This window comes from Pongo pygmaeus, chromosome 1, assembly GCF_028885625.2.
Source record: "Pongo pygmaeus isolate AG05252 chromosome 1, NHGRI_mPonPyg2-v2.0_pri, whole genome shotgun sequence".
In the NCBI taxonomy this organism is placed as follows: Eukaryota; Metazoa; Chordata; class Mammalia; order Primates; family Hominidae; genus Pongo; species Pongo pygmaeus.
This window is the reverse complement of record NC_072373.2, coordinates 154,974,626-154,987,987: the sequence shown is the minus strand read 5'-3', so window position 1 is coordinate 154,987,987 and position 13,362 is coordinate 154,974,626. Positions and strand designations below refer to the sequence as shown.

The window sequence follows — 13,362 nt, the reverse complement described above, 5'->3', positions numbered from 1 at the left end:
GAAGACATAAACGGAAACATGTTCCAATTGACAGCAATTGGGTTTGGTACTATTAGAGAATTCTGGCATGTCCAGGGGTCTAGGAATGTAACCCCCATGGATAAGGAGAGATTACTGCTATATATAACATATCTATCTTGTTATTACTCTTAAGGTACTGCTAAGAAGTCTGGCCTGGATCACATTAATAAGCATCTACGACTATTATTTTTTTCCCACTCTGAGATGATGAATCTCAGTACCTTGTAATAATAAAAAGATTCCATGTTTCTAAAAATGACGTGTCTACAAATGGTTTGCATTGTAAAAATCACCAGTTTTCTGGCAGCCAAGACAATAGGAATAAATAAATAAATAAATAAATCTACACATTCAGAATTTGGCTCAGGGCATAATTTAAGAAGAATATTTTACAAAGTGTGATGTTGTCCATAGTAACAGCTAGGGGAGGAAGAGAAACACAATTTAAGTTTCCTTGTTCTTTGTTATCACAGACAAGAGTCTCTGAAAGGAAATGATTCACGTCAACATGCAATACACTGAATCAAGCTGATGTACCTGGCTTTCAAGGAGTTGGCAATTGATTAATAAAGATGGTGGAAAACATTTCTTACTGTCAAAATTCAAAATCAACTGCCAAACTTAAAATCCACATATTAGCCAAAACTTCCAAAGAGTGGAAGCTAGTAGGTTCTAGACATTTCCTGAGACAAATTTTGATAAGTATTTTCAGCTACAAGAATGGGGAAGGTCACATAGTGGTTTCCAGGTATTGCTCCCATGATTAATGTTGGAGATGAGAGGAGAGCTCTTTGAGCATTCTAGAGCCCTGTCTCCACTGTGTTTTAGTGCTTGACCTTACTCGTGCTCCTTCTTCCATCCCATACCTGAACTGTTTGTTCATGTGATATTTTTTTTTTTTCTTTGCAAAGAAAAAAAAAAAAAAAAACTATAAAACATTGTTCATGTGATATTTTGTAGATAGATGGCTTTTCTTAGACCCCTGAAGCACTAGGAAAACATTAAACATTTCATTTCCATTTACAACCAGAGGAAGAGCTAACTAGTACATAAAGTTCTCCTGAATTCTTTGTCCGGTTATTGAGAATTGATTTTAACAGGCTCAGAAACAAACAAACAAACAAAAAACAAGGCCAAACTTTTTTCTAGGAGGTTTTCTTTGAATATATCTCCCTATAGTTATCTTCCCTCAATCCCAGTGTTAAGTTGGTGCTGTGGGTTATTCTAAAATGCAAACTGTAAATTTTATACAAGTGAATTGCTCAGTAATGACCTGTCAGAGAGTAAATGTTCTCTGTTTCTCTTAAGGGCAATGTGCTACAGAAATAATCTCTCTGGATGTGTAGTTGTGCAGCTAACAAGTTCTGCTCTTTTACTTACTGACTCTACTTTCTGTTGGTTTGCCAAAGAAATGGCATGGAAGGTGAGGGCCAGATTAAGCTTCTGCTAGGTACTAGGTTCTCCAGGACTTTCAGGTGAGGTACTACTACTAAAAAAATCATTTTGTTTTCTCAGAGCCAGGATCTTGCTCTGTTACTCAGGCTGGAATACAGTGGCACTATCGTAGCTCACTGCAGCCTTGAACTCCTGGGCCCAAGTGATCCTCCCACCTCAGCCTCCTGGGTAGCTAGGACTACAGGTGTGTGCTACCGTGCCTGGCTAATTTATGTATTTATTTATTTTGTAGAGATAGGCTCTCACTATGTTGCCCAGGCTGGTCTCAAGCTGGGCTTCAAGCAGTTCTCCCCATCTTGGCCTCTGAAAGCACTAAGATTACAGGTATGAGCCACAGTGCCTAGCCAAAAAAAGAAAACCCTATTTTGTGTATGGGAGTTGCATATGCAACTATAGGAGCATCATGTATAAGTCAGTGATGAAAGCTCTAAAGAAGTATTTTAACTCTATGTATCAAAATTAATCCAACTGTTTCCTAGAGGCACTCCTCTCTGAATCCTATCCATTTGTCATTGTGATGCACAGTGCGAATTGGCCCTATACGTCCTTGAAACCACCTTGTCATCTTGGCTTTATCAGAATTTATAAATCCTCTCCTCAAAGAATTCCACATATCTAGTTTCCAGAGTCCAGTTATGTCTTCAGTTCTGTTAACAAAGCATGGCAGAAGCCAATCATTATTATTCACTTAAAAAATTAAGAAATGAACAAAATAATTTCATACTAACAGTATGCCATGAAGCCTGTGGTTCATTTCAGTAGTTGACTCTTCTGTGCTTTGCAAACTCCATTCTCTTAGCTGTTAAGATTTCTTTTTAAAGTTTGTATTTTTCTCTAAGCCTTGTTGAGGTATAATTTTTTTCTCCAACTTTATTGAGATATAATTAATAAATAACAATTGTAAATATTTAAGGTGTATAATGTTTTGATATATGCATATATTGTAAAATGATTGCCACAGTCAAACTAATGAACATGTCCATAACCTCCCATAGTTATCTTTGTGTGTGTGTGGTGAGAATACTTACGAGCTTAGCAAATTTCAAGTTAACAATAAGTATTATTAACTATAGCCACCATGCTGTACATGTGAGTGCCATAATCTTATTCATCCTGCATAACTGAAAGTTTGTACCCTTTGACCAACATCTCTCTATTTTACCGACCCCTCAATCTCTGGTCATCACCCCTCTACTCTGTTTCTATGAGTTTGACATTTTTAGATTCCACATGTAAGTGAGATCACGAAGTATTTGTCTTTCTGCATCTGACTTATTTCTCAGGTATTACGGTTTAAAGAACATCTACTAAGCAATATCTCTTTCCAGATAAACACGTTTTGTGGTTGCAGCCAGGTAACAGCAGATCCCCAAGCCAGCTAAGGACATGGGCCTTCACCATCTCACCTTTCAGTTATCCACCGAAGGGGGAAAACACACATACTGAATACTCACAGAAGCAGATGAAAATTGTTTCAACACACATTGCATAGACGCTGAAGAACCCATGTGCAATCAGGTAAGACCCAAAAATGACCGTCTGTAAATGGATGAAGAAGAGAACCAACATGTCATTTACTTTGACCAGAAGAAGAATAATGCAGCTATAAATGAAAGCCATGATGAGAAAGTTTTGAAGTACTCTGTATGGGAAAAGAGTTCAATATAGAGACCAAAAAGTTCAATGATAATGCTTCTGCATACTTTGTACTGAGACTTAAACAAGTTTTATTAAATTAACTGCCTTTTTTTTTCTTTTTTGGGTGGTACTATTTTCTTTCTTCCTTCCTTTCCTTTCCCTTTTCTTTTGTTTTCTTTTCTTTTTTTCTTTTCTCTCCCTCCCTCCCTCCCTCCCTTCCTTCCTTTCTCTCTCTCTCTCTCTTTCTTCCTTTCTTTCATCTTTCTTTCTTTTTCTTAATAAAACAGAAGTTTATTTCTCCCTAGGGTAACAGTTTATAAGAGGTGTTCCAGATAACAGAAGGACCCTTCTCAACACAGTGATCCAGGGATTCTGGCCACATGCCCAGCTCTTTAGAAGAAAGAGAGAACAAATTTTTGTATCAAGCAAAGAGATTTTGCCAATGATATTTTGCGTCTCTTCAATCAGTTGATGCCAGTGTTTTTATTTCTGAAATATTCTTTTGAATTCTTTTTAAACTTTTATTTTTTTAACTTTTATTTTTGGTTAAGGGGTATGTGTACAGGTTTGTCATATAAGTAAATTGTGTGTCATAGGGGTTTTGTGTACAGATTATTTCATCACCCAGGTAACAAGCATAGTATCCAATAGGTAGTTTTTCGATCTTCTCCCTCCTTCTACCCTCCACCCTCAAGTAGGCCCCAGTGTCTGTTGTTTCCCCCTTTGTGTCTATGTGTACTCAATATTTACCTACAACTTGTAAGTGAGAACATGCAGTATTTGGTTTTCTCTTCCTGTTTCAGTTTGCTTAGGATAACAGCCTCCAGCTCCATCCATGTTGCTGCAAAGGACATGATCTCATTCTTTCTTACGACTGTATAGTATTCCATGGTGTATATGTACCATATTTTCTTTATCCAGTCTATAATTGATGACCTGCCCATTTTCTTCCTGCCACCCCCAGTACCTAGCAAAAATACCTCAGTTTTAGTATCTTGTACCCAAGGCAATAACGCGTTAGGCATTAAGAGCACATACTGCCTGGGTTTGAATCACAGCTCAGGCACTCAACAAGTGAATTAACCTTTCTGTGTCTCCTATATAAAATTTGCAGTGGGGGAGGGGTGAATGTAAGTAATAACAGTATTTTTGACTTGTGGGTTAAATGAGTTAATATATTATGATAGATACTGCAGGGCTTCACACAGATCTACACTGCCTCATGCATCCTCAATTGTTGGAAATCTAGGTTGCTAATGACTCAGTTGCTTCCCTCACTAACAATTGCCCTTCCTGCAGGGAATTGCCTCACCCAAAGTTATACCCTCATGCAGGGGTCAGTTCATGACCAAAAACTGCCTGATGCAGCATACAAAGGTCCAGCCCCTTTTCCAGAATGTCCTGCAATTCTGAGGCCTCAGCTGTAACTTCGGCATGGGTCAGCTTCTCCTGCTACCTATCCTGCCCTCCTCACTTTCTTACCAATGTATCTCAGGAGACAGTTTCCTGACATACCTTCTGCATGCAATCCTCTGGCTCAGGTTATTTCCAAGGAACCCAGTCTCTAAAGTAGAATGTGGGTTGGTATAAAATAAGACCAATAATTTTAGCTATCATTATTATTTCCACTATTCCTTTTTAAAATTGTGCTCTCTCTGATAAATCACAGAATCAACAATACCCAGCTGCTACGGAGTAAATTGTGTACCCCCTAAATTCAATTGCCAAAGCCCTAAGCCCCAATGTGATTTGAAGGTGGGACCTTTGGGAGGTGATTAGGTCAGAAGGATCGGATTAGTGTCCTTATAAGAAGATAAATGAAAGAGATAATCTCTCTCTCTCCCCACCATGTGAGGATACAGGAGGGTGTCTCTCTGCTCACCAGGAAGAGGGCCCTCACCAGAAATCATGTTGGCTGGCACCTTGATCCTGGACTTCCCAGCCTTTAGAACTGTGAGGAATAAATTTCTGTTGTTTAAGTCATCCAGTCTATAGTATTTTTATTATAGCAGCCTGTACTGAATCAGACACCAGCTCTTACCAGCAAAGGTACCCAGTAGTAATTTAAAGATGCTGGTCCTTGTGCAATCACTGGCAGTCTTTGTGTGAAGAATAGGAAGGCCAGAACACCTACATTGAAAAGGTAGAACATGTATATTATACATTTGCAAAGGAATATAGTTTTTTGTAGTAAAGCAGTTCTTCCAAGCATCTTTTAAACTTTTTTTTAATTATTTTCATCATGATTACTTACCTATACTTCCAGCAACTAGAATTTTCCCCAGGAATAATACAAAGTATGTAACTTCATCAGTAACTGCAACTCTGAGTATCAGAAAAAAAGAAAGTATAATTCTGTGTTTAAAATATACTTGGTACTTGAAATTTATGGCAGTAAATATTCATGAGTTTATTTTGGTGTGTCTTTGCTGAAATTGTATTTGGAAATTGTTTTGCAAGACATGATGGTGGAACTCATGGATGATGTTCTGACTTATTTTTAATGTAAACAGAAGATGGCATTGTAGGGCTGTGAGGAGCCCTGCAGTGGTGGTGTCAGCCTCTCTCTGATTTGAAGCCTATAGACACCCTGAGCCCTGAGGATGCCGTATTTTTTTCTGATTTTGTTCACTCAGGCTCCACCAATTCTGGGAGGGGGAAAGACGATAATGTGGTTCATCTGGGGGAATTTCTTGAGCAGAGGGGATAATAAAAATGAAAAAATGCCAATGGACCTAAAGACACAGGTGGATGATGGGAGCAACAATTCTCAGATATGAAAATAAATTAATGGTATGAGAGATAATATTTAAATCTATCAAGTTAAAAGATAATATTCATATCCAATAATGCCACCAACACTTTACATAACAACATGTAAAGGATGTAGTGCTCAAGGTTCACCACATTGTTAAATTACAATGTTCAGCCTGATTACTTACTTTAAAACATTTCTCATCAGCAGATTGAAAGCATCTTTTGCTGACCTGCAGAAGTTTCTGCCATATATTGCAATCTGAGGAAGACAGTTGATATTATTCTGGAGCCAGTAACATACTCTAACAAGCTCAAAAGACAATCCAATGATAGGAAGGTAACCAAATTAATTCCTGTCATTTGCAGAGCTATCCCCACTCTTCTTTCTAACATGTGTATTTGTGGTACACACTGTGTGTCCTCAGCCCTACACAACTCTCAGGGTCATTGACAGTCAGGTGTGCTTCGTATGCTGTATGCCCTCAAACTCTGGGGGATTAGACAGCCTTAAACAGAGGCAGGTCTTTTTCTCAAATTCCAGATAATGGATTCTGTCTTTAAAATGTTTGGGCTAGAGTTTATTGCTGAAAAGGTTAAATATTGTAGTCTCTACACAAAAAATTACTCTTAAGGAAACCCAGTACCTTTCACTAAATTTGATTTATTGATGAATAGGCTTAACATAATACTCTCATTGGAGGTAAATTAATGACTGTTTGAATCTCCATAACTATTTCAATCACTTTTCCAGACCCTGTGCTACTGTGATAACAAGCAAATGTCATAAGGTTATACTGTAGCTTTCTAAATGTTAGAATAATTATATTTCTGGATCCCTTATGTTAAAAAACCAATTTAGGAGTTTCCATATTGCCATAGGAAACAAGTAAAACTCAGTCAAGCATTGTCAATGTCCACACATTTCAACACAAGATTCATAAAATGGATAAGACCCTTCTTTAAAATTATGTAAATTCCAGAATTAGAAAGTATTTTCTTCTCAGAGTGAAACATAGATTAAATACTCTTTCTTCCCACTAAACTATGCCAAGGACACACAAAACCATTTTTTTATCCAACACACTTATAAGTTTCCAAAGTGTGTAATATTTTTTTCTCTCAAAAGATATTGAAGGTAATAATATAGTTCAGATACTATGTCAACTAGGGAAGCATATCCCTGAATCATGCATTGGATTCACAGGCCTTATATCAGCATAGTGATAAATTCAACTGCATGATGTAAAAGTGCTTTAGAGAGGGCAATGTAGACACGAGGTTTGCGATTGCAAAGAAGCAGCTTAGTAAATAAAAAATAATCTACCTACCATAATATAGGCATTTCTGTTTAAAAACTTTATTGCATTTTCCAAACACCAGAAGCAGCATCTCAGGCAGCATTGCAGGAATTTAGACAATGTGTTCTGGGTACCTATGAGAAGGAGATATTTAAATATATTAATGATCTGTGGCTGAACCTTATCAGTCAAAATAAATAATAATACAACATTTAAAATGAGATTTAGAATTATTTATTGTTATAAAATATACATAATATAAAATTTGCCATTTTAACCATTTTTAAGTGTACAGTTCAGTGGCATTGAGTACATTTATAATGTTGTACAACCATCACTGCTATCCATTTCCAGAACTTTAAAATCTCAAATAGAAATTCTATGCCCTTCAACAGTAAATTCTCATTCTCCTCTTCCCTCAGCTCCTAGTAAACTCCATTATATTTTTTGTCTGTATAAATTTGCTTTTTCTAGGTGCTTCAAATAGGAGGAATCATACAATATTTACCCTTTTGTATCTTGCTATTTCACTTAGCATGATGTTGTCAAGGGTCATCATTTCATTCCTTTTTAAGGTTGAATAATATTTCATTGTATGTACATAACACATTTTGTTTATTCATTTGTTGATTGGAATTTGGGTTGGTTATACCTTCTGGCTATTCTGAATAATGCTGTTATGAACAGTGATGTGCAAGTATCTGTTTGAGTTCCTTCTTTCAATTCTTTTCATATATATCTAGATATGGGATTTCTGGGTCACATAAAATTATATTTAAAAAATTTTTAGACGCTGCCATACTGTTTTCTACAGTGACTACATCATTTGACATTCCCTCCAGCAATACATAAGCGTTCCAATTTCTCCACATTCTTACCGACACTTGTTATTTTCTGCTTTTTTCTTTGTTTTTATATATATATAATAGCCATTCTAATGTGTATGGAGTGCTATCTCATTGTGGTTTTGATTTGCATTTCCCTACTGACTAGTGATATTAAGCATCTTTTCATGTCCCCATTGGCCATTTGTATATCATTTTTGGAGAAATATCTATTCAAGTTCTTTGTCCATTTTTGAACTGGGTTGCTTATTATTTTGCTGTTGAGTTGTAGAAGTTCTTATATATTCTGGATATGAATTCCTTATCTGGCATATGATTTGGAAATATTTTCTTCCATCATGTAGGCTGTCTTTTCACTCTCTTGGTAGTGTTCTTTGTTGAATAAATGTTTTTAAATTTGATGAAGTTCAATTTATTTTTCTTTTGTTGCCTATGCTTTGGGTGTACTGTCTAAGAAATAAGCACCAAATCCAATGTCATGAAGCTTTCATCTTATGTTTTCCTCTAAGAGTTTTATAGTTTTCGTGCTTTTGTTTAGGTCTTTGATCCATTTTTAGTTAATTTTTGTATGTTAATGTAAGATAAGGTTGAACTTCATTCTTTTGCATGTGGATATACCATCTTCCCAGCACCATTAGTTGAAAAGACTGACCTTTTCCCATTGAATGGTCTTATATGTGAGAGTTAGTTTCTGGGATTTCTGTTTTATTTTACCTCTATATGTCTGTCCTTATGCTAGTACCACACTCTTTTGATTGCTGTAGATTTATGATAAGTTTTGAAATCAGGAAGTATGAGTCTTCCAGCTTTTTTGTTCCTTTTCAAGTCTGTTTCCAATATTAATAATAAAATATTTTAAGGTACATTCCAAGCAAAGTTTATGTGTTTGTAAACAATATATATGGGTATGAAGAGTTATGCCCGTGACACCCACATTTATATTTTAAGCCTAACCTGACCTGAACTATAGACTTGGAACTGCCAACCTGACATCTCCATCATGCTTCTCAACAATAGCATCTCAAAACAGAATTCTTAATCTCCTTTTGAAATTTGTTTCTTCTGGCTTCCACAGCTTAATAAATAGGATCACACACCTTTTCTCTCTTTTCTTCACCACTGTCCCTCCCCTTCCCTGACATCAACTCCTTCAGCAAGCTGTCTCTGGTTTTCCTTCAGAACAGAACAGGTCCCAAACGTGCCTTTTCATCCTTACTACCCTAATCCAAGTTATAATCATCAGGTATCCCCCCACCCCCGACCCAATTTATTATCTTCACAAAAGTCAGGACATCTGAAATCTTACGTTTAAGACGGTGGTCCAAGTATTCTAGGACAATTTTAAACATTTGAATTAATGCAATAATTAAAGATCCAAATGCTAGGGATCCTGTATGATATCTGCACAAAAATAAAATGAGAATAAGTTAAAACTTAATACTATTATTTAAAGGGATGCTAATTGAATAATTTTCACAAGTAAAAGGTATCTGCAGAAGGATTAACAGCAAAGAGCCTTTTGCACTCTCTTATTTAGACTGATAAAAGTCTCTATAGAGGATTTTAAACCATATACATCTGTCTTACCCTTCATCAGCATAAAATACACCAATAGTCTATCATCATAAAATAGGATGTTTTTACTGCTCAATGGAGACACAGAGCCAAGTTAATCCTTGATCTTTCATTTGGTATCCTCCTCTATCTTTTTCTCTCTCTAGTAACCTATAGCATTTAGAAGGAAATTGGCTTGGGTAGGGATTGTAAAACTGGCTATGAAACCAGACAAAAACCAATGGGCATCCATGAATTTTGATTCATACCTTTGATTTCATTTGTACCTTGCCACTTGAATTAATGAGCCAAGACTGAATTACAAGCACACTAAATGTAACTGACAAGTTAGGTGTAGGATTCAACTTGGAAGTTACCGTATGGCTCGTCCAAATGCAGTAAAAAGTGGATATCGTGGGATGTCATCAGGTTTTTTCATGGCCCAGTAATAAGTAGCGAATGCACCAGCAAGGGCACACTGACCCAATGCAATGACGAAGTTTATAAGCCAGAGAAAGACAAATAAGTTGTATACATGGAAGGTAGGGATGTATTGATGGTACAAGCTCTTTCCACCATAGAAAGCAAAGTTACACAGAGCCCCAGGGCAAGCTTTGGCAATTTCAGTTGTATGAAAAATCTGCATTGAGAAAAAAGAACACAAGGACATAATATTAAATATCACTCCAAGATAACAATTCCCTGTGTTTTCCTCTTCCCCTTAATTGCATGTCCTGTTGTTTCTCCATTAGCTCCTGCTCTTAATCCTCTATTTTCTGTTATATCACTTTATATAATTCTCTAATGAGCGCTGGAAAGTATCCCATTTTTCATCAAATGCTCATAATCTGCACCTACTCTAATTTCACATTTATCAGTGTTGTTGTTGACCATACCTACTTTCTATGGTCTTGGGTATATACTAGGGCAGGCAAGCTCAGGAAATACAGTGCTTTCTCTCCATTCTGCCCACTGTTTTCAATACTCTCCTGCTTACCTGACGCACACTCCCTTTCAGCACATAGTTGTCCCCATCAGTGTATAGGATCTCTGCTTCGGGACAATTCCTACAACAACTACAAAATGAATTGCAGCAGAAGTCTATATTGAAGTAAGTAAATGAAAGAGTTTCTTGTACTTACCTCTGGGTCACAGGTTTGATTTTCATGTATACAATGCCCCTCTGGAGCTATGACTTTGTATACAGGTACCCCTGATGTCGCCAAGAAACTGAATAAACTCCATTAAGGATAAACTATTTGCTGGTAGATTGAAAATAAATGGACAAGAAAACAATACAGACTGCTCAAAAGTGCATGAGAAATTAACTTTAAAAATGCCTAATATTTTAATAATATTCATCTATTTTTCAGGCCTAGATTAATGTAATGTGGGCCAGCTGCACTGAGTGGCCCCTTAAAAACAGTAAAATGTATAGGAGCTTTCTTGGCTTATTGCTAAGGAGCAGTATCATGTGGAGACAAAATAAAACAAATTTACAATATGAACTATTTGAGGGGAAATTCAATCAGTAGATTGAAACATTTTTAGAGCTTGGGAAAAAAAATAGTTATTTCTTAGTACATTCCTCATCTTCCCAGGGATAGAAAACACTGAACACAAACTCCCGGTTCACGAATAGTCATGTGAACCTGAGGTTTAAAGAGGCCAGTTACCAAAGGATACACTGCTGTCACAACCCAGTAGCAAATGCAGATTGAGAGCAAAATGAAAGTTAAAGCTGGATAGACTAATGTACTAGGAATGTATCCAATGGCTCTGAAATAAAACAAATAGTTGAAATTCAAAATGATTGTTAAAACTAGAAATAAGCTTTAGACTGAATTGATTCTAAGAAAACTAGTAATAACCATGGACTCTTTTTTGGTGATCATTCTGGCATATTCTCAGTTGGTTTTACATTTTTATTTATTTATTTACTTATTTTTAAAAGTAAGTTGAGGCATTTTTCCGAGGCACATGTTAGACTCCTGCCTAAAGTCCCTCAAATTTTCCTCCCTTTGGTTACTACTGTCTGATTTGATACATTGTAATCATGGCATCTCTTCCTTTCGTTTAGATTCTTAGACTTTTAAAATTGAAGAAGACCTTGAAGATCATGTGTCACACTGTGGGAATCCCCCACTAATTCAAGAATCCCCTATACTTCTTCAGAATGTGTTCACTAGCCTTCAGTGAACACATTGAGTGATGGCTACTTACTTTTACATGACATGGCTTATTCTATTTTCTTATCAAGGTATTAGAAATTTCTTCGTTATCTGCCGGTTTGCAACCTATATCCTCTAACTTCTGGGGAAGAAATGACCATTTTACCATTTTTTCCACATAGCAACCCTTCAGGTAATTCCTTATTCTTTTTTCTTTGGAAAACATAATGTCTATTTGCAGTTAAATGTATTTTTAAATTATAAATTTGAATTATATTTGAAAATATAATTTCTAAAATGCAATTTTGGAAAATATAATTATCAAGGATAATAATTTCTTTGATATTTTCTAATAGGACATGGCTTGTGAAATGTTCACTATCTGACTGCATTACTTCTAATGACTTCTGTTACATGATCTTTTCAGCATATGACACTGGATTAAACACAATACTGTTTCATATGGCCATTGAGAAATAACATGAAAATCTTATCACTCCTAACGCATTGATGCTTAGATTTTTTTTTGTATTTCCTACCTTCCTCACCTCACTATTTAAGCTATACTGTTTGCTCTTTTCTCCATACACTGCTGTTAAGTGAATTATTCTGTGTCCTTAGGTTTACCCTGTATTCTCACACCTATTTATTTCAGTCCTTATTACCCCCTGAGCAAACTACCAACCTGTTTCAGTTTTACTGGCCCTTTAACACAAACACATATGCTCACACAAATGCACATTTAGAAGTGAAACAAGTACAGCAAGTTACAGTGAACTGCGCAATATCATACTACTTAAGAAATAAACCCAGAAAATCAGTAGTTTTCAGTGGCTAATGATAGGTTATTGTGGGAAGGAGAGAGAGTTTAACTAACTGCTTGTTAACTATTTAAACCACTGACTTCAGGTGGCACTATTATAATAAAAATAATAATACAGTAATTTTGTTCAAATAATCCTTAAAGACTGTTAAAAATAATTTGGTTCTTGGTCATTAACAATGTAGTTTCCATCACACTAAATAGACAGCATGGGCTGTTGGCTTTATAATAATACTTTCCCGGTTACTTCCATGCATTATTAAAAAGCTCACAGTATTATTCTTGAACGACCTTTTGGAATAGTGTGGAAACTATAGGTGTTATTATCTCTTGGCATGAATTTTATGAAAGATTTAGTGTTTATTTTGTAACTTTTAAAAAATAAAAATGACTCTTGATATGAAGTGTTCCTAAATTATGGGCTTTAGATATGAAATGTATAGTCTGGTGCTCCTGGAATCAATTGTCCTGTCTATTAGAAAATTATGTCACTCAGACAGAAGTGGCAACAGCATATAATTGACTTTATAGAATTACGGTGATTTAAAGTTTTGCAAATGATCTCAACCATTAATATGAACATATGACCCAGTATGAAAATAATATAACATGTAATCTAGCTAACTTTTATATAGCACTTTATCACTTACTTTCACATGTGTCATTCTCCTAACACATATTTGGTGTTCAAAAACTGCTAATATGTAGACTAAATAGGTTTTACCCTTATTCTATCCTATGATTATTGAAGTTTGGGAATATTAAAGGACTTGTTAGTGGTGACCTTTCTAATAAGTGAC

The 13,362-nt window shown here is 35.8% G+C and overlaps 1 protein-coding gene and 1 long non-coding RNA gene across 5 annotated transcripts in view; one reads left to right on the top strand and one right to left on the bottom strand.

Moving 5' to 3' along the window:
* SLC44A5 (solute carrier family 44 member 5) overlaps positions 1-13,362 on the bottom strand; it is a 437,474-nt gene that overhangs the window by 6,466 nt on the left and 417,646 nt on the right. For all 4 annotated transcript variants that reach the window (XM_054438287.2, XM_063654073.1, XM_054438277.1 and 1 more), the window contains 9 exons: positions 11,255-11,347; positions 10,711-10,798; positions 9,946-10,208; positions 9,321-9,415; positions 7,200-7,303; positions 6,057-6,130; positions 5,369-5,439; positions 5,156-5,244; positions 2,931-3,015 (listed from right to left, as the gene is read on the bottom strand). In XM_054438287.2, coding sequence (XP_054294262.1) covers positions 2,931-3,015; positions 5,156-5,244; positions 5,369-5,439; positions 6,057-6,130; positions 7,200-7,303; positions 9,321-9,415; positions 9,946-10,208; positions 10,711-10,798; positions 11,255-11,347 — 962 coding nt within the window. The remainder of the gene's footprint in view (positions 1-2,930; positions 3,016-5,155; positions 5,245-5,368; positions 5,440-6,056; positions 6,131-7,199; positions 7,304-9,320; positions 9,416-9,945; positions 10,209-10,710; positions 10,799-11,254; positions 11,348-13,362) is intronic.
* Positions 1-13,362, top strand: part of LOC134738511 (uncharacterized) — a 53,305-nt gene that overhangs the window by 37,030 nt on the left and 2,913 nt on the right. Inside the window, exons 2-3 of the long non-coding RNA XR_010124239.1 lie at positions 2,805-2,994; positions 11,829-11,932. This is a non-coding gene — a long non-coding RNA (uncharacterized LOC134738511). The remainder of the gene's footprint in view (positions 1-2,804; positions 2,995-11,828; positions 11,933-13,362) is intronic.